The sequence below is a fragment of the Lipotes vexillifer genome, unplaced genomic scaffold, assembly GCF_000442215.2.
Source record: "Lipotes vexillifer unplaced genomic scaffold, Lipotes_vexillifer_v1.1 scaffold1156, whole genome shotgun sequence".
NCBI classification, from domain to species: domain Eukaryota; kingdom Metazoa; phylum Chordata; class Mammalia; order Artiodactyla; family Lipotidae; genus Lipotes; species Lipotes vexillifer.
Window position 1 is genome coordinate 410,799 of NW_006773601.1, and position 22,452 is coordinate 433,250.

At 37.1% G+C, this 22,452-nt stretch overlaps 1 protein-coding gene across 1 annotated transcript in view; it reads right to left on the reverse strand.

Annotated features, from left to right (window-relative positions):
• GLCCI1 (glucocorticoid induced 1) overlaps positions 1 to 22,452 on the reverse strand; it is a 142,571-nt gene that overhangs the window by 80,766 nt on the left and 39,353 nt on the right. Inside the window, exon 4 of the mRNA XM_007448446.1 lies at positions 2,605 to 2,756. Within this exon, the coding sequence (XP_007448508.1) occupies positions 2,605 to 2,756 (152 nt within the window). The remainder of the gene's footprint in view (positions 1 to 2,604; positions 2,757 to 22,452) is intronic.

The following is a 22,452-nucleotide window of genomic DNA, read 5'->3' on the forward strand; positions in this document are numbered from 1 at the left end:
TACCACCATATCACTCTCTTCTTAACTCCGAAATATCTGAGCTTCCTCCTCTAACATATTATCAATATTTCACTCTCCAAGACAATATGCCCCTAATCCCTAAATCTAGTCCCTATTTTCCATGACCTCTCGGTAGCACCTGATACTGTTAATAATTTTTCCTTGCTTAAAACAACTTTCCCTTTGGTTTCTAAGGTTAGACTATTTCTTCTCTTAGCTTTTGCTCTTTTTCTGTCTCCTCTTGTTAAGAGTTTTGGTGAAGAATGAATAAGATAATGTTTTTGGAGAGTGTCAGCATAAAGCATATATTCAATAAAAGGTAGGGTTTCTTTTTAACCTAAAAAGAATAGCTACCATTTTTAAGAATGGTGTCAATTACTCTACTAGGTGATACACACACATGCACACAAACTATTCCATTTATCCTAAAAGCACCATAAAATTGAAGTTCAGATTGGCTGACAAATTAACCTGTATTAGAAACCTGGCTCCAACAATTCCTAAGTTTATGATACTAAGTCACTTAACTTCCCTGAGCTTCTGCTTCTCCATCGTGTAATTTTATAATGTTCTTGTGAGAATTAAATGAAACACAGGATATAAAAACACAAAGTACATGGTACACAGTCAGTAAATGTTAAACTCCTTTCTCTTCTTGTTGCTACCAGGTGAATACATTAATTTTTTATCCTTCCCTTGTGTGCATTTCTAAAAACTAAGTCCTTGATCTCTTCACCTTCTTTCTTTATACTTTATACCTACACTCTGTCACACTTGTGAGTCCAACTCCTCCAGAAAGACAGTTTTGAATTATCTGTGACCATTTCTAAGTGTGCAGGCCCACATCTCTTAGTTTTGCTAGTTCTTTCTACTTGAGAATCCCACTGCCTACCATATCAAACTGCTCCTTTCCCTCACCAAGAATGGAAAGCAAAAGACTGGGAGTGGGTGACATAAAATACTACACAGACAAAATTGATAGGATTCATGATAAAGAAGCTAATTTTATGGTTTCAAGCTTGCCTGAGAAAAGTACAAAACTGGAGAAGATTCTCATAGATCATGTCCAAAATTTTCTCCCCTTTTCCTCATTCTTCAGACATGAAACTCTAATCCTTCTATTTCCCTAACCCACAAAGCCAAAAGTGTTCCCATTCCATTGAATTCCCTTACATTTAAATGCTCCATTCATCTAACACCTAATAATACTCTATCTTCTATTACCAATTTTCTTACATTTACATCTTATCTTCCTAACTATGCTGTAAGTTCTTTAAGGCCAATAACCATCTCTTATACTTTTATTATTGTTCATAATGCTAATCGACTACTGCTATGAAGATATGGTCAAGAATTCAGAAATTATAAATTAAGATGCTTTCAGATCTTTTTCTGACATGGAAGGAAAACTTTTCAAGTCAAAAGCTCTGATCCACAAATAGAGAAGGTGTGACAAACAGGAAATTTTCTATTTCCCTCTCAAGGATTTCAGTTTTGGCTTTAAACAGAAAAAAAATCCTTTAACATATATTTCCTTAGTCATGTGTTAATACTTTATAAATTATTTCCAGGAACTGTGCAAGCTTTTCTTCAAAAATTACTTATACCAGCATACCTTGGAGATACTACAGGTTCGGTTCCAAACCACCACAATAAAGCAAATATTGCAATAGTCACACAAATTTTTGGTTTCCCAGTGCATATAAAATTTATGTTTATACTATTACTGTATTCTATATTAGTGTTCAATGGCATTACATCCTAAAAAAACAATATACATACCTTAATTAAAAATACTTTATTGCTAAAAATTGCTAATCATCATCTGAGCCTTCAGCAAGTCATAATCTTTTTACAATAGTGACAACAAAGATCACTGATGATGGATCACCATAAAAAATATAATAATAATGAAAAAGTTTGAAATATTTAAAGAATTGCCAGAATGTGACAGAGAGACATAAAGTGAGCAAATGCTGTTGGAAGAAAGATGCCGATAGACTTGCTCCATGCAAGATTGCCAAAAACCTTCAATTTGTAAAAAAACACAATACCTGAGAAGCATAGTAAAGCAAAAGCACAGTAAAATGAGTTATGCCTGTATTTTCTAATACAGTTACTAATCATTAATTTCTGTAGGAAAATAATTCCTAAAACTATAAGTCTCAAAAACCACACAATGTAGACTGATGTGCTATTTATTAAATATTAAATAATTTTAAAACTTTCAAAACCGAGATGATAAAAATAGTTTATTAAAAGAAATGGCTTTCGGGCTTCCCTCGTGGCGCAGTGGTTGAGAGTCCGCCTGCCAATGCAGGGGACAGGGGTTCGTGGCCCGGTCCGGGAGGATCCCACATGCCGTGGAGCGGCTGGGCCCGCGAGCCATGGCCGCTGAGCCTGTGCGTCTGGAGCCTGTGCTCCGCAGCGGGAGAGGCCACAGCAATGAGAGGCCCGCGTACCGCAAAAAAAAAAAAAGAAATGGCTTTCTTCTTTGGTTGAATATATTTCATAACTGGGAAAATTTGATTAAATTAATTTTCATTACTGTGATCAAAATAGAACTGTAGGATAATAAAACTGATTTTGATTTGCTTATTTTACCTGAGTAGCTTTATCTTTCATGCATGAAGGGTAATGAACATGAGGATCTCGTGGCCACTGTCCTGTGAGATAAGGTCCTGTTATCGTATCCAAAGAAGAGGTTCGCCTTATTGTACCAGAGGTTCGAACTTGATGAGATTTTGGCCTGTCCACTATAAAAAAGTGAAAAAAGATTAGTCACTAATGAATAAAGTAAAACTTAAAATTATTTAACCTTCATCGTTTGTAAAATATCACTCTGTCAGTTTTCCCTACAATATACATTTACCCTAATAGCCCTCCTGCATGATGCGATGAAATTTATAGACCCTCTCCCAAAGGAAAATACATTCACATATTAAATTTTGCATACACTTCCAGGGCTGTCACACCCTACAAAGCCCATCCATTTTAGAGGCCTATTCTAAAACCTGTATATCATCTCCACTGCCATTACTTTAATTAAGACTTCATCATGTCTCAACTGCCAGTTTCCTAAATGCTATCTCTGCATCCACCCTAACTAAATCTTACAGTACCACCTCCCTCCACTGCTTAAAAAAATTTCCATGGTTATTCACTGTCTTTAACTTAAAGCCCATTATTTTTCACAATTCAGCTCCCATATACATCAATACTTGATGTCTTGCTACTCCTCCATAAACCCATGTTAACTACTAAATGCCATATGAACTAACTGCAATTTCCCAAATGTAAAACACTCAGTTCTCTGCCTCTATACCTTCTATTATCTCCTGCACCTAAATGTTCTCCTTCCCTGTTCACTTGACAAAAACTTATCTTGAAGATCAGCTCAGGTGTCACACTGCCTCTGTGAAACCTTTCCCAATGCCCTTCTTTTCTCCATCTCTGTCCTTTTTAAAGATATACACACTCTCTGCTTGCGTGGAGCCCTAAATTTGTCTTTCTTCCCCAACTAGAGCATAAGTTTGGCCCCTACGGATTGAAAAGAAGTTGATGCTCAATACTTATGAATGAATTTATTCACAGCTACACAAAAATAACATGTATAAAGAATCTTACATTTTAATTCAGCTTCCTCATTTATGGATGAAGAATTTGAAGCCCAGAGGGATAAAATTAAATCGTCCAATGAAACAGAACTGCTAACAGGTGATAAGAGGTAAAAAGGAACCAAGATCTCCAGACATTCTACACAGTTCAATCAATCTACTATAATAATCTACTTCTCCTCTCCATATAGGTACCATAGGTACCCCTGCTGAAAATTAAAATGATCATACTGAACTCTATAGTTTCTTTACAGAGAAATTATAAAGGATTTTTCATATATGCATCTCAAATAAGTTACTACTAATGTGCATTGAATAATAAAATCCAGTGGATTACAAGCACCAAGGCTCAGTCTTACTCAGAGTTATATCTCACATCAAACAAAATGTCTTGCACATTACAGAGGGCCAAGAAACATTTGTTATTGAATACTGTCCTTTAACTATCCTTCTGAAACCAAAATACAAAATTGGGTTTTTAAAATCAGAAAACAAAAGAAAATGCAGCATACTGTGAACTATCATATTATTTACATACAGTCGTCCTCAGTTCTGTGGGGGACTGGTTCTAGGACCCTCACGGATACCAGAATCTGAGGAAGCTCAAGTCCCTTACATTTGGCCATCCACCTCTCCAGGTTCCACATCCTTGGACACAGAGGGCTGGAGGGCCAATTTTATCTTACAACTGCAGTTCTGATTTCTTCTTTGACCCAAGAGTGTTAGAGAAGATCTGAAAATTACAAAATTTCCTCCCTATCTTTATTACTTAGCTCTAATTTTATTTTGCCATAGGCAGAGAGTCAGGACAGTCTATTTCTACTCTTTGGAATCACCTGAAATTTTATCTGTGACCAAAAATCATGGTCAATTTTTATAAATATTTCATGAGTCATGGAGAACATATATTTTCTGTTTTTAGAATACAGTTATTTTTCTTGTACATCAGCTGAAATAAAAATATAGTAATAATAAAATTATTAGCTTTATCTGTCACAGACTTAGAGAACTACTCTAAAATTTCTAAACTACTCTTGAGATAAAACAATTCTCTTTATCTCTTGCAATTTTTATCATTTAAATTTAGTTCTGGGGAATTCCCTGGCAGTCCAGTGGTTAGGACTCTGCACTTCCACTACAGGGGGCATGGGTTCAATCCCTGGTCATCGGGGAACTAAGATCCCGCAAGCTGCGCCGTGTGGCCAAAAACAAGAAACAAACAAAAGAAGTTTGTAGAAATTTAGTTCTGTATAATTTGGTTACATATTGATTCATGACATCATCATTATGGCTTATATGCTTCACCATTGTAGTCTGTTCCATTTATTACTTTTAAGCTCTGTCAAATTGAACATTATCACCCCTTTATGCTTTCCTTCTATTATAATGTATCTGGTTTGCCTATTCTTTTATTTTCAATTTCTTTCAGTCATGCTGTTTCGGTGTGACTCTTGTATACTGTATGCAATTAGGCTTTTTGAAAAAATTTTAGAGTATGTCTTCTCCTTATAAAAGGTATGTTCATCCCACTTACATTTGTTATAACAAACTTGATTAAATCTGTCACATAACTTTTTTCTTCCTCTTATAATTCTTCCTTGCTACTTGTTTTCCATGTCTTACTATTTACTTCTTTTTCTCCTTCTTACGTTTTCCCCTACCACAGGTAATTTAGAAGATATGCAGATTGTTTTTAGTTCTATTACTAGGAATTACTTCTATTAATTCTTTTAAATATTTTTTTCTGGCTATAAAAGCAATATGCACAGATTTTAGCAACTTTACGAAACATGGAAAATTAACATGTCTCTCTCATAATCTGATTTATAATAATTTGTTTAAAACTTCTTAAAGTTACTTTACATTCCCTCCACCAAGAAAAAAAAGACAAAAACAGTTTATCCCTTGAAAAAGAACATTTATAGCAATAAAAAAGGCCTACATAAAGGACAGCCACAACCAGAAAATGAAAAGCCACTACATGCGAAAAACTTGTGCCTGAACTTTAAACTGCTCCAAACTATTATGAAAGTTGTATGTAGTCTACTTATAGTTATTAAAACCCCTGTTAACTTGGTGAACAATAGGAATCATTTTTATGTTTTATAATAAGTATATAAAGAATCTATAAACAAATCCCTTGATACATATAGTATTCTAGTCTATACTTTTTTATTATATTGTTAATCACTGGACCTTTGTCTATCACTTTCAAAGGATCCCATTTCTCCCCTTCGTGTCCATTCTCCCTGATTAGCTACTGTCAGAACAGTGGCCTTCAAGTTATTTTGACTGAGTACTCCTAATAGTAAATATCTAAGTATGCAGCAATATGTGCAGTTATTTATTTATAAATGAGGTATATATTATATTACTAATATGTTATATATAGTATAAACCTAAGTAGAAATTTACACGATATAAAAAATAAAAATATGTATGAAAAAAATGGAAGTTACATTTTCTTCCTGTACCTCATAAATGGGTGGCCTTACTTCGATGTGAAGACCACTGGGATAAGGGACTTTAAATTGGGTGCTCCCAAGTCCCAAGGACCAGTGGCAGCCATCAACTTGGACTCTGAAAACCTAGGCTCCAACATTTGGTGTAGAAACACTCACCTTGTGCTGAGTATCAGAGGGGGGCATTCTTACCAATGAGAGAGCCAAGAAACAGATTTGGCAACCTTTTTCTGGGACAGCGTGGACCAGCACTTCTGGTGTCATTAAATTCATGAGTTTTCTTGTATTGTCCCTTAACCAAAGAGGAGCTTTTGTACTTTTAAATGTTGTATAAATGTGTTATATTGGGTGAGAGCCTGAGGTTTTTGAACTGGAAAATTCCTGAAATTTATATCTCCATGCGGTTACCATAAACATACTGTAATAAAAGGGAAAAATATGAACTGGGTGCTAAATTCAGTCTACAGATTGGCCAGTTAGCTCTAGTTCTGTGATATAACACTATTGCTTAATTGTGTTAAGAATGTGTAAACAAGCATCACACATTACCAATACCAAAAAACAAAAACGGTCTGCCTTAAATAGAAAGAATAAGGTAGGACAACATGGTATCGGTATCCTGTTATAAAATTCGCTCTATCAGTCATGATTTTTTAAAAAATTATAGTATATGAAGTAAATATACTTGAAAGGTTATATTTCAAACATATGCTTTAAAAGATTCTCACCAGTGCTCATACAAGGAAAATTTCAAAGATATGTAGTTGTTAGTAATTTCCATGTAAATTATTTGAAGGGTAAAAATTCAAAATAAGTTTAAAAATTGGCAAGGATAGTACTCTTCCAAGATATGATTAGCCATAATAACCCCACTTAACCAAATATCAGTGGGGCCTTATTTACCAACAGATTCATCATAAGCAGTGCGATTCTATTTTAATAGATGAGTTATTCCTATTATCCAAACTGTCACGGCAATGAGTTAGATTTTAACTGCCTCAACATCTAAGCCTTGATTCTCCCAAATTTTTATTTATTTAATTTGCGGTATTATCACCTACCAATTCAGGTTTTACAATTTAGTGCAACAATAAAAATCAACACTGGTTTTGCATTATAGTAGTCCCCTCTCATCCTCAGTTTCACTTTCCACAGTCAACCATGGTCTGAAAATATTAAATGGAAAATTCCAGAAATAATTCATAAGTTTAAGATTGGGGGGCAGAGTCAAGATGGCAGACTAGGAGGACATGGAATTCTCGTCTCCGCACAACTAGGGCACCTACCAGGCACTGGTGAGGGACCACAGACACCTAAGGGGACGGGAGAAACCCCCAGCGACCGGGTAGGACGTGGGGCGTGGGGAGAGTGAGAGGGGGAGAAGAAGTGGAGGTGGGATGGGACTGGCGCCCCTAAGGGGTAGCTGGGGGAGGGGAAGGGAAATTGGGGGACCATTGGGAGGGCAGAGGATCAAAAGGGAGCGTGGCCAGGTCTCCCTTGCCCACTTGGGCCCCTGGGAGCCTGCTGAGATCCCGGTCCTGATCCTCTGCCCACGAAGGCCCCCTCCAGCTGCATGGGTCCTGAGGGAGTGGGAGGGAGGGAGGGAACGGGGAGCAAAAGTAAAGGCCAGACCTACGGGACTGGAACCCCTGAGGGGTGGCTGGGGGAGGGAAGGAGTTCCTACACCCAGCGGGACACACCCATGGTTAGGGGTCCAGCGGGGACTGGGGAGACCCCGGGGGAGATGGGGAGTGGGGTCGTGGAGGAATGGAAGGGAATGCGGCCAGTGCTTTCCCTGTCCGCTTAGGCACCAGAGAGCCTGTTGGGTTCCCGGGCCTAATTCTCTGCCCTCAGAGCCTCCTTCCTGCTGCGCAGAGCCCAAACCCCATCCCTACACCCCCACCCAGGGCCCTACCTCTACACTCAGAGAACCCCTCCAATGAGCTGGACCTAAACCGCACCCACACACCCTCACCCACGGCCTTGCCTCCAAACCCCAGAACTCCACACTCTGAAGGCCCTCCTTTGGAGGTACTGCCTCTCCCCTTCTGTAGGTCCTAAGTAGAGGCCCTGCCCGATGCTTGAACATCGCCTGCCCAGGCCCCACCCGCAAGGCCTTTTCTGGCTGCATGGGTCCTGAGCCCAGGCCCTACCCCATGCTCAAACAAGTCACCCCCCACCAGCCTAGGTCCTGCCCCACCGTAACCCCTGCCCCTGCCTAAGTTCCACCCCTGCCTAAACTCTGCCCCACATAGCCAAGGCTATTTTTTTTCCTTTTTTCCTCTATTAGAGGGGTTCTGTTTTACCTTGTTGATTAACTTTTTTCATTCATTGTTTATTTTTTCTAATAAATCTTTTATTTTTCTAATTTTATTCTTTATACTTTATTGTTCTTCTCCTTTTGGCTTGTTCCCCCACCCCCCCTTTTTTTTCCTTTTTCTGTTACAGTTTGATTTTACCTTGTTGCAGTTGTTTCAATTATATTATTTTTCCTAATATATTTTTTTATCTTTCTAATTTTATTTTGTTTTTTATTCTTTGTTATTGTATTGCTCCTTTTCTTCTTCTTTTTTTTTTTTCTGCCACGCCACAGCCTTACGGGATCTGGTTCCCAGGCCACAGGTTGGGCCCGAGCTCCTGTGGTGGCAGCTCCGAGTCCAAACCGGTGGACTAACAGAGAACCTCAGACCCCAGGGAATATTAATCGGAGTGAGGCCTCCCAGAGGTCCTCATCTCAGCACCAAGACCCAGCTTTATCCAACTGCCTGCAAACTCCAGTGCTGGATGCCTCAGGCCAAACGATCAGTAAGAGAGGAATACAGCCCCACCCATCAAAAAAAAAAAAAAAAATGAAATGACTAAAAAATATGTTACAAATGAAGAAGCAAGGTAAAAACCTACAAGACTAAATAAATGAAGATGAAATATGCAACCTACCTGAAAAAGAATTCAGAGTAATGATAGTAAACATGATCCAAAATGTTGGAAACAAAATGGAGAAAATAAAAGAAACATTTAACAAGGATCTAGAAGAACTAAAGAGCAAACAAACAGTGATGAACAATACAATAACTGAAATTAAAAATACTCTAGAAGAAATCAATAGCAGAACAACTAAGGCAGAAGAACGGATAAGTGAGCTGGAAGATAAAATGGTGGAAATAACTGCCAGGGAGCAGAAAAAGAAGAAAGAATGAGGACAGTCTCAGAGACCCCTGGGACAATATTAAACGCACCAATATTCGAATTATAGGGGTCCCAGGAGAAGAAGAGAAAAAGAAAGGGTTTGAGAAAATATTTGAAGAGATTATAGACGAAAACTTCCCTAACATGGGAAAGGAAATAGTCACCCAAGTCCAGGAAGCGCAGAGAGTCCCATACAAGATAAACCCAAAGAGGAACATGCTGAGACACATATTAATCAAACTGTCAAAAATTAAATACAAAGAAAAGATATTAAAAGCAGCAAGGGAAACTGTAATTAAAAATCTGCCAACAAACAAAAATCGAGGACCAGATGGCTTCACAGGTGAATTCTATCAAACATTTAGAGAAGAGTTAACACCTCTCCTCCTCAAACTCTTCCAAAAAACTGTGGAGGAAGGAACACTCCCAAACTCATTCTATGAGGCCACCATCACCCTGATACCAAAACCAGAAAAAGATATCACAAAAAAAGAAAATTACAGACCAATACCACTGATGAACACAGACGCAAAAATCCTCAACAAAATACTAGCAAACAGAACACAACAACACATTAAAAGGATCATATACTATGATAAAGTGGGATTTATCCCAGGGATGCAAGGATTCTTCAATATACGCAAAGCAATGTGATACACCATATTAACAAGTTGAAGAATAAAAAGCATATGATCATCTCAATAGATGAGGAAGAATCTTTTGACAAAATTCAACACCCATTTATGATAAAAACTCCAGAAAGTGGGCATAAAGGGAACCTACCTCAACATAATAAAGGCCATATATGACAAACCCACAGCAAACATCATTCTCAGTGGTGAAAAACTGAAAGCATTTCCTCTAAGATTAGGAAGAAGACAAGGATGTCCACTCTCGCCACTCTTACTCAACAGTTTTGGAAGTCCTAGCCACGGCAATCAGAGAAGAAAAAGAAATAAAAGGAATACAAATTGGAAAAGAAGAAGTAAAACTGTTACTGTTTGCAGATGACATGATACTGTACACAGAAAACGCTGAAGATGCCACCAGGAAACTACTAGAACTAATCAATGAATTTGGAAAGGCTGCAGAATACAAAATCAATGCACAGAAATCTCTTGCATTCCTATACACTAACAATGAAAAATCAGAAAGAGAAATTAAGGAAACAATCCCACTGACCAGTGCAACAAAAAGAATAAAATACCTAGGAATAAACCTCCCTAAGGAGGCAAAAGACCTATACTCAGAAAACTATAAAACACTGATGAAAGAAATCAAAGATAACATAAACAGATGGAGAGATATACCATTCTACTGGATTGGAAGAATCAATATTGTGAAAATGACTATACTACCCAAAGCAATATACAGGTTCAGTGCAATCCCTATCAAATTACCAGTGGCATTTTTCACAGAACTAGATCAAGAAATTTTACAGTTTGTATGGAAATGCAAAAGACCCCGAATAGCCAAAGCAATCTTGAGAAAGAAAAATGAAGCTGGAGCAATCAGGCTTCCTGACTTCAGACTATAGTACAAAGCTACAGTAATCAAGACAGTATGGTACTAGCACAAAAACAGTAATATAGATCAGTGGAACAAGATAAAAAGCCCAGAGATAAACCCACGCACATAAGGTCACCTTATCTTTGACAAAGGAGGCAAGACTATAAAATGGAAAAAAGACAGCCTCTTCAATAAGTGGTGCTGGGAAAAATGGACAGCTACATGTAGATGAAATTAGAACACAACCTAACACCATACACAAAAGTAAACTCAAAATGGATTAAAGACCTAAATGTAAAGCCAGACAGTATAAAACTCTTAGAGGGAAACATAGGCAGAACACTCCGTGATATAAATCATAGGAAGATCCTTTTTGACCCACCTCCTAGAGTAAGGGAAACAAAAACAAAAATAAACAAGTGGGACCTAATGAAACTTAAAAGCTTTTGCACAGCAAAGGAAACCATAAGCAAGACCAAAAGACAACACTCAGAATGGGAGAAAACATTTGCAAATGAAGTAACTGACAAAGAATTAATCTCCAAAACATACAAGCAGCTCATGCAGCTCAGTATCATAAAAACAAACAAGCCAGTCCAGAAATGGGCAGAAGACCTAAATAGACGTTTCTCCGAAGAAGACATACAGATGGCCAACAAATGCATGAAAAGATGCTCAACATCACTAATCATTAGAGAAATGCAAATCAAAACCACAGTGAGGTATCACCTCACACCTGTCAGAATGGCCATCAAAAAGCTACAAACCAATAAATGCTGGAGAGGGTGTGGAGAAAAGGGAACCCTCCTGCACTGTTGGTGGGAATGTAAATTGATACAGCCACTATGGAGAATAGTATGGAGGTTCCTTAAAAAACTAAAAATAGACCTACCATATTGACCCAGCAATCCCACTACTGGGCATATGCCCTGAGAAAACCATAATTCAAAAAGATACATGTACCACAGTGTTCACTGCAGCACTATTTACAATAGCCAGGACATGGAAGCAAACTAAATGTCCATCAACAGATGACTGGATAAAGAAGATATGGCACATATATGCAACAGAATATTACTCAGCCATAAAAAGGAACAAAATTGAGTTATTTGTAGTGAGGTGGATGGACCTAGAATCTGTCATACAGAGTGAAGTCAGTCAGAAAGAGAAAAGCAAATACCACATGCTAACGTATATGTATGGAATTTATAAAAGCAGTACTGATGAACCTAGTGGCAGGGCAGGAATAAAGATGCAGACATAGAGAACAGACTTGAGGGCATGCGGGGGAAGGGGAAGCTGGGATGAAGTGAGAGAGTAGCACTGATATATATACACTATCAAATGTAAAATGGATAGCTAGTGAGAAGCTGCTACATAGCATAGGGAGATCAGCTCAGTGCTTTGTGACCACCTAGAGGGATGGGATAGGGAGGGTGGCTCATGAGGGAGGGGATATGGGGATATATGTATACATATAGCTGATTCAGTTTGTGGTACAGCATAAACTAACACAACATTACAAAGCATTTATACTGCAATAAAGATGTTAAAAAATAATAAGTTTAGGGCTTCCCTGGTGGCGCAGTGGTTGAGAGTCCGCCTGCCGAAGCAGGCAGGGGACACGGGTTCGTGCCCCGGTCCGGGAGGATCCCACATGCCATGGAGTGGCTGGCTCCGTGAGCCATGACCGCTGAGCCTGCGCGTCCGGAGCCTGTGCTCCGCAACGGGAGAGGCCAGTGAAAGGCCTGCGTACCGCCAAAAATAATAATAATTAATAATAATGTTTAAAATTGTGCACCATTCTGAGTAGTGTGATGAGAACCATCCTGCTCCATCCAGCCCGGGACGTGAATCATCCCTTTGTCCAGCATATCCCACCTGTTAAGTCACTTAACTAGCTGTCTCAGTTATTAAATTGACTGTCTTGGTATCATAGTGTTTGTGTGTAAATAACAACTATTTTACTTAATAATGGCCCAAAGCACCAGACTAGTGATGCTGGCAATCTGGATATGCCAAAGCGAAGCTGTAAAGCGTTCCCTTGAAGTGAAAATGTCAAAGTTCTCAACTTAATAAAGGAAGAAAAAAATTAAATGCTCTGGTTGCTAAGATCTATGGTAAGAACAAATATTTTATCTGTGAAATTGTGAAGAAGGAAAAAGAAATTTGGCTTGCTTTGCTGTTGCACCTCAAAACTGCAAAAGTTAGGGCCACAGTGTGTGATAAGTACTTAGTTAAAATGGAAAAGGCATTATATTTGTATAAGACACTTTCAAAGAGACCATGTTCACATAACTTTTATTACAGCATATACTTATAACTTTTATTATTAATTGTTGTTAATCTCTTAATGTGCCTAATTTATAAAATAAACTTTATCATAAGTATGTATGTATAAGAAAAACATAGGATATACAGGGTATAATACTATATGCAGGTTTAGGCATTCAACTGGAGGTCTTGAAAGATATCCCCTGTGGATAAGGGAGGTCTACACTATTTATATATTCAACACAATAAATTGTTTATTTCATGATTATAGTTGTGATTAGCATATGTATTTAGTTTTTAACTGATCACAGTATTTCTCTACTAATTATTACAAAATTACCTCAGTTCAAGTAGATCAAATAAGAGGATACCTTATCAATTAGAAACATACATTAGTATACTCAGTCTTTGAATTTATAAGAGCTTAAATAACAATAAAATTTAATAAAAAATATTAGCAATAAAATTGCTAAAATCAATATTCTAAAGTATGAAAGAAAATCAATTAAATAAATACTTATCATCATTACTTAAGCTAAACAGGCATCAGGAAAATAGTAATTTCATATGTAGTGAAACCAGGTAATCACTACCACTAAATAAAACTTGCTGAATGTCTACTACTATATATGAAAAGCACTGTTCCGTGTACCAAGAGGAATTGCAAAATAAGTTTCAGACTCTCCTCAAGGAATTTACATTCTAGTTGAGGGAGATACAATATATATAATTAAACTACAATATAAAGTGGTATATTATGGCACATGCACACCAATGAAGGACAAGAAGCAAACAATGCAAAAAATAAATTAGGCAGCAGATAGCTAGAATGATATACTCTAACTACATCAAGGGAAACTTTCAAGTAGTAAGACTCTTACCATGCCACTTATAATCCTGTTGCTAACATCGCCTACTTAAATATTTGAGGATAAAATAACTAAATTCAGCAATAAAATATGATGGTTAAAAAAAAAATCACATCTATTTCCAGTACCATCATCACTCTTAGGACCAGAAAATGACTCCTCATGTAGCACTCTGTAAAAAGACTTGCTCATTATATCCATCTACAGGTTGTACTTTCCCCCTCCCAATTCCCCTCCCTGATGAGGGAGCAGTAGTAGGCCTGGGGTTCCTCTGGGGTTCCTACTGAGGGCTATACAAAATAATTATTGCTTTCTAACAGCCGATTGGAAATTTAACTTTAAAGTGATAATAGTATAATAGGTTTAAAAACAAGGAGCTGTACTAGATAACTCTGCATCTGAATAGCATAGAAGGCATTATTCTAAATAGGCAAAACTGCTTAATATCTAACTGCCAGAGCACTGTAATATGATGTTAAACTAATTGTTCCCAACAATTTTTACTGTAGTAGCAGTGACTGAAGATTGACTTGGTTAGTGAGTTTGGAAATCTGATGTATGAAGAAGCTAACCTGAAGAAGAAAACTGTAACAAAGTGAAGTGGAATTTCTGCAAATTAAAAAAAAAGTTATTATTAGAAACTTTAAGAACTTTAGCTACAGAGAAATATGAAACAAGCCACTACACCTTCTAAACCAACCTTACCAGGTGGTAAAGAGGATGCAATATTTTTGAGTGACATAATGTAGCCATACAGAATATAAACTAACACAAATAAAAAGTGCTCACATTCTTTTCTTGGACTTTAACACACTCCAACCTTTTTCATAGGTTCAGTGTGCATAAGTAACTAAAAAATAAAAATTGTTGATTCTGTGTCTAGCTCTCAAGAAAGATTATTCGCCAAAGCTTTCCATTAAACACTAATTATACAAGCAAAGCACATCTGAACTTAAGAAAGCATTTAAACCTTTTGAAAAAGAGCTATTATTCCTTCAACTACAGTGTAAAGACTATAACTGCATGAAACTTAGCCATTGTAACACCACCACCAAGAATGAACTGCTTACTTTATTCAAAGTTTATTACCACTCTAAAGAATCCTCAAGCCATACAATTCAGCAAAATGCTTAAGATAACTAAGTAACAAATACCAATTTTTCAAGACCTTTCTACATAGAACTCAATAACCAGTTTTACATAAAAATATCACATTAACAATGTTAGTCAGTAGTATCAAAACACACATATATCATAATATTTTGTCTTGAATTTAAGTTCCTAAAGTGTGTAAAATCTTTTTATGTTTTAACAATTATGCTCAAAAGGAAGCAGCCATTAAATCCCATAATGTGTACATGTGTGTGTATGCCTTAAATCACCTACTATTGATTAGAAAAATGTTAAAGAATGGTAAAAAAAAAAAAAAAAAAAAAAAAAGGCAATACTTTTTAGTCAGTACAGTGTCAACATGTCTGAGAAGTAATAGCAAAAGCTTTCTAATACAGTGTATCACCCAGAGATTAGATCTTGGGAGATCCTAGAACAAAAAGGCTCAAGGCCCTCAGGCATAGGTAGAACTAAGCAGTGGATCTCAAATATGGGATCCTGAGATGTGGCTCTCTGTATAAGCATCACCAGGCAGCTTGTTAAAAATGCACGTTACTGGGCTTCCCTGGTGGCGCAGTGGTTGAGAGTCCGCCTGCCGATGCAGGGGACACGGGTTCGTGCTCCGGTCCGGGAAGATCCCACGTGCCGCAGAGCGGCTGGGCCCGTGAGCCATGGCCACTGAGCCTGCGCGTCCAGAGCCTGTAATCCACAGCGGGAGAGGCCACAACAGTGAGAGGCCCGTACTGCAAATTAAAAAAAAAGCGCGTTACTGGGCTACACTCCCAGAGATTCTAATTTAGTAGCTATACGGTGGAACCAGGTATCAACATATTTTTTTTTCTTTTTTTTTAAATTTATTTATTTTTGGCTGTGTTGGGTCTTTGTTGTTGCACGCGGGCTTGCTCTAGCTGCAGAGAGCGGGGGCTACTCTTTGTTGCAGTGCGCGGGCTTCTCATTGCGGTGGCTTCTCTTGTTCGGGAGCACGGGGCTCTAGGCGCACGGGCTTCAGGAGTTGTGGCTCGCGGGCTCTTGAGCACAGGCTCAGCAGTTGTGGCGCACGGGCTTAGTTGCTCCACGTCATGTGGGATCCTCCTGGATCAGGGCTCGAACCCATGTCCCCTGCACTGGCAGGCGGATTCCCAACCACTGTGCCACCAGGGAAGCCCTCAACATATTTTTTAAACCAGACCAAATTGATTCAGATGCATCATCAGCCTTGGAAACCACTGAGGTCCTAAAGCAATGTTTCTCAAAGTGTTAGACATTTGTTAAATATGCTCAATAATGGGCCCAATTTCTCATCAACAATGTGAGACTCTCTGCTAGTGGGACCAAACAATGTGAATTTTAAATATGTATCTCAAGTGAATCTAATGGTACTAAAATCTTAAGAACCTATGTCTAAAGGATTGGGACTAGATCCTTTAGAGTTGCAGGTGCTCAAAAATAAAATCATTTTGTTGATTATAATCTACTCCATTTAGAGGCACTGAAAGTTCGAATATAAATCTAAGAAAATATCCTGCTGCAAAAACGTCAAACAATTCTTCGAAATCTGCACTTAGCAGCTAACCTTCTAGAATCTAGTAAATTTAAACTTCTAGTCATTCTCCTTCAAAAAGGTCACTTTCTAAACTGAGTGCCAGCCATGACAATAAGAACCTTCAAACGTAAATACAAAGCACTCTACACAGAATGCTTAGGAATGCTTTCTTAGAAAGATAACAGACAAAAAGTTCAATACACATTCTTTGGAAAGATTCCCTCCCACCCAAACAGGGCATTTTGCACACAAAAGTTAACTACAATAAAATTTGCTTCCTAAAAAATACAAGAAATTCTGAAAAAATACATTAAGTAGATTCCTTTTTATAAAATCAAAGTGTCAAAAAAATTAAAATATATAAGCAAAGTAAAATTTAGATTTTAATAATTAATTTGATTAAAGAATTTAAGCCTGAGTCTCCAAATATTACAGTATTTTATAGCCTGTTTATTTAAAACCTTTATCTTTTAAGAGAAAATAAGTGTTTCATGATGTCTGAATTTGCTCCTTCATATTATAATTTCAATCCTTATCACTGAAATCAAAATAACAAATTCATGGAGCAGAGACTGAATATAAGACATTAAGTTGCTTTTCTTCAACTTCAAAAAAAACCTGAAATGATATAGTTCCTAATTTAGTGATCAAAAATAACCAAAAGTAAATACGGGTAGAGAATATCTTGCTATTGGTTCACTGAGGTTAAGCATGAACTTAACTAAAGGTCTGTTTTGTTTTGTTTTTTATAAATCTATTTTTTATTTTTATTTTGGCTGCGTTGGGTCTTTGTTGCTGTGTGCGGGCTTTCTCTGGTTGCAGTGAGCGGGGCTACTCTTCATTGCAGTGCACGGGCTTCTCACTGCAGTGTCTTCTCTTGTTGAGGAGCACAGGCTCCAGGCACGCAGGCTTCAGTAGTTGTGGCACGTGGGCTCAGTAGTTGTGGCTCGCGAGCTCTAGAGCGCAGGCTCAGTAGTTGTGGCGCACGGGCTTAGTTGCTCCGCAGCATGTGGGATCTTCCTGGGCCAGGGCTCAAACCCGTGTCCCCTGCATTGGCAGGCGGATTCTTAACCGCTGTGCCACCAGGGAAGCTCCTAAAGGTCTGTTTTGTTAATAGAAATTTGCTTCAGTATTTCTGTATTGAGAGCTACTTCCTTGAAAGTTATAGTTTTAAATTTATTATCACTGTTGAAGAGTCTCTCCTTGACCAAACTTTAGCCAGGCTCCTCTGAACTCTTTCCAATTAGGCCCTAACTTTTGGGTTTCTGTGTTCATCTCTGTATTGTCCAATTTTAGCAAGAATCCTACTATGTCAGTTTAACCAGAATCCCCCACCCTCAATATTGATCACGCTGGATATCTGATTAGGTTCCTCATCTCCACCATCCCCCATGTAATATCTGACCACCTGGCCTGCCTTCATCAACAATCCTGTTTAGGTCTGTTTAGCCAGAATCCCCCTTATTTTGATGTTTCTTTCCTCTTAGTAATTTTTTACCTACTTACCCCACCCTTCTACTTGGCTATACATCCCCAGTTTTCCTAGTTGTATGCCAAGTTTGAGCCCAGTCCTTCTCCCCCACTGCAAAATCACATTGCAGTGGTCCCTACAACTATCGTGATAGTCTCCCTGAATGAAGTCTGCTTTACTAATCTTTATTAAGTGTCTTGAACAATTTTTTCTTAAACATCACTACCAACATTATGAGTAATTTTCTCCTTGTCTCACGGTTACAGAGAGAAATTTTCAAAATAAATCCCCCCCCCACCACCAAGAAAAAAACAAATTTAAAGAACTATGTAACTAAGAATAAAAAAAAGTAGAAAGGAGGAGACTGGTATACCTCTCTAGCCAATCTAATGCACATTAATACTGATCATCTAATAAATTATTGTTAGATTCAGTTTTCCAAAATCAGCACAGTCTAGGCACCTCACCAACGGCCTTTATGGGCCTTTCTTGCTTAAAATATAAGAAGATAAAAAGTTAGCCAAATACATGGGCCACATAAAATAAAATCATCAAAATCAAATGAACTTCAGATGAGACAGGAAGGACACCAGATCTGAATATGCTATCTGAAATAAAACTAAAGGGCAAAAACTAAAGCCCTCTCAGTGTGAGTAGATTCTAAAACACTAATCAAGACCTGGAATCCTGCCATAGAAGCAATCTAGAAAACATGCCGAAATGACCATATGGCTGCCCTGCAGAAATCTGGAAAGGAACCAGTCAAGAAGCTGACAAGAGAAACAAACATGCTTCTCACCAAATGAGGCCTGACACAGCCTGTAACCTGAGGTCTGTCAAGAAAAACAAACAAAAAAATGTAGTCAAGCAGCCATTTAGGAGTGATTCTTCTCTAGGTTATAGCTCACTCAAATTTGTGTCAAATGATACATAAATTGAGATACGACATTTGGAGGAAGGCCTTCAGCCTGTTTTCAAAGAAAACCCAAGAGAGTATCTTCTTTTATCAAGATTGTAAAACAAAACTTCACCAAGATGGCCATGAAGGCTGGTGACAAGCACTGGAAGAATACACAACAAATTAAGATGGAGTTCTGACATCTGGAATATATCTATAAAGAAATTACATATATGGCAGCTGATATGCTAAAGATTTTTAAGTTCATTTTTTTTCTGGTGGAAAATGGTATTTCTTTAAGGAACCCTGACAAAGTCATAATTAGTAGAAGAACATTCTATAAATTTTATGAACTTCCAATGAATTTGATTAATAGAGCTTCCAAACATCTAAAATCTTATATAACTAATGGTCTCAAATGTTAAAGAAATAATCACAAAGTATTAGCAACTATAAAACAACGAAAATAAGATGACCAAAAATGGATATTAATATAGTAAGTGAAAGGAAAGCAAATATTCCTTAACCAGAAGACAAAATGTTTAACAACATTTTGTTTCAAAGCACTTAACTTCCAGTTAAAGCAATGGTAGAGCTTAGAAAATTTTCAACCAAATGAGACAGATCCACTATTATATCCCAATTAAAAAAAAAAAAAAACTAACAAAAAAGACTATAATAAAGGCTACAGAATGGGCTATATCTTTACCACAGTATGACAACCAATATTACTGATCAAACTCCTTGATTTTTAAAGTAGGGAAAACTGTGACCTAATAGTTCAAAACAAGCTAAAAATCTTCTTTAAATGACAGAAGCAATGAAAAACCTCAGAATTAGAAAAACTGAAAAATGATGTGTTTGAGAGCAAGGAAGATATGAAAAGAGAGGTGATCAAACTCAGGAAAGATTTAGAAATAAAAGAAAAACTATTTCAGGAATGAAGACTAAGTTAACAAGAAGCACAGTGGGTTAATGCCTTACCAAAAGTAGAAAATGGAACATAAGACAAATTTTAGAATTAAAAAAAAAGAAGAGATAAAAAGATTTTAAGAGACAATAATTAATATGTAACATAAGCAAGACTGTCCAACATGTTTAGTAGGAGTCCCTGAAGAAGACCAAAGCAACAAAGCAAAAAATGATAAAAAAACTATAATAAAACTCTCCAGGAATAAAAGATAACTTCAAACTACATATTGAAAGACTATACATGTATCTGAGAAAATGATAACAGCTGATACAGCCCAAATCAAACACATTTTAATGAAGCTAAAGTGACCTTCAAGTATAAAAACCCACAGATTAAAACTTCTTATAGTCTTGTATATTCTTGCTACATAATACATGAGAACTCAAGGAATATTGTTCCCATAAGTCTGTCCTGAAGAATCTACCAGAGAATAGCTTCAAACAACCAAGAGCTTGGAAAGGAATTAACCTAAGGGCTCCTGGAATGTGTGAGCCATTCAGGTAGTAACTTTCAAAGGGGAAGAGAGTAGCAGAATGCTCAATATCGCTAAGGTAAGTCTTCCATCATTACATGAAAGAAATGACCAGAGAAGGATTGTAAATTCATATAGTTATTCTCTCAGCACATCTGTAAGACTAATAATTTCCAGAATATCTGATAACCAAATGTAGTTATTAAATTTCTTATAGAACCAGATATACATATATTTTTAAACATTTTAATATTCCTCCAATATTTTATTGTGTTGACTCTGAAAAAAATTAATGTTAGTCTTAGAGACGTAACCTAGTAGAGAAATTAGCTCCTGCCCAACCTAGTGAAGAAACTAATTGAAATGGAGCATCCATAGTCACTCCATTAATAGAATTTTTGCCCATCCCCTTCCTCTAGAACTGGCAATTACAGAGTAAAGTTTGAAAGTCAGTCCTACAGAAGCCTACAGCAAGAACCAGGAATGGATCAAGGAACGGGAATTCCTCTTATGGGGAAAGGTGGAGTTTACCACGGGAAAAGGTAGAATAATGGGCTGAGGGGCTTGAAGAGAGAGTCATTTGGAAAAAAACAAGATGGAAAGAAGCCTTGAAGAGGACCTTCACCTTGCAAGGAGCTAAATCTGTAAAGATCTGCTTTTTGAAGGAACAAAAGTAAGCAGCCTCTATCCACATCATCCCAGTATCTATGGGACAGGTCAATAAAGAACAAAAAGTCCTAAAATAATTTTCAAGACCAAGAAAGAACTGATTGACTATTAATGTTATGGAATCAGGGTCTTACCACTATTACAAAAGGACAACCAAATTTTACCATGTAATACAAGAGCTTTATGATGAAATCTGTATGATGACTATAGTTCCTCTGATCCTGAAAAAGAATCTGAAAATTATCAGCTTTCTCATCTCTTATTTGAATAAAGAATACTGACTTAATATGGCAGAGAAAGCACAACAGTCTCCTAGACAAGTAAATATCTCTTCTTAAATCTATACTGAAAATTTGTAGAATTCTAAATCCAAATAATCCAATTCTAATCCAATTTTAACAACATACAATTTATAATGAAAATAAGATTCAAGCATTTAAGTCTAAGTTATAAACATTTTGTTTAGGTAATAAAACCTAGAGATTAGCTCATAATAGCATAATAATAAGGTAAACAGTTAACTCCATGGTTAAGTAGAAAAGATTAAGGAGAAAGGCTTAGGAAAAGAGTAACTGCTTAACCTCAATAAGATATGACTGCTAGTCAAGCTAATTTACTGATGGTGGGCAAATGATAAACAGTACTCTGAACTGAAAATACATCTGGATACCACGGATTTGCTTCATGCAAAAGAATCTAGTTAATTAAATCTAGCCGACTAGCTGCATTTTCCCCCACATTGTGTCCCCAAATCCAGCAATGGTGAATATGTTGTTGACTGGGAAATATATAACTACGCTTCTGTAGAATAAACCCAAAATCAATAGGCTCAACAGAATGAAGGCTTCAGAAATAAGAAAACACAGATGTTTATTCTAGCATTTACTTTCATAAATATTGACATCAAAGAATCAAATATGTAGCTGTGAAGCAGTAATTTATCTAAAATTGGATGCTTCATTAAAGCTGGGTATGGCCCAAAGCTGCAGGAAACATCCTGAAGGAAAAGGTCTTATATAAATGATACTTTTGTAGAGGCCATGGAGTAAAACAGCACATGGTAAAAACCAGTTCCGTGTTCGCATACACAGGACACCTTCCACCTCAACAATTCTACAAACATTGTGCATAAAAGGTTGCCAGGAAACACTGCCAAGGACTGGGAGCAACTTCAGAAAAAATAAAATAAAACTACTAGTGGCATGACTAAGTGTAGGGGAAAAGTGTCATAAAATATTTTAGAAGAGCATCATATTTTATTCCTCCAGAACAGGCATAGCACTGGCCATTATAATCTTAGTCAAAAACAGTCTATTGATATTACTGATTGAACTGTACTTCAATCACAATGGCATTGCCCAGGAGCTACAAATGGACTGAAGTCACAGAGTTCCAGAGT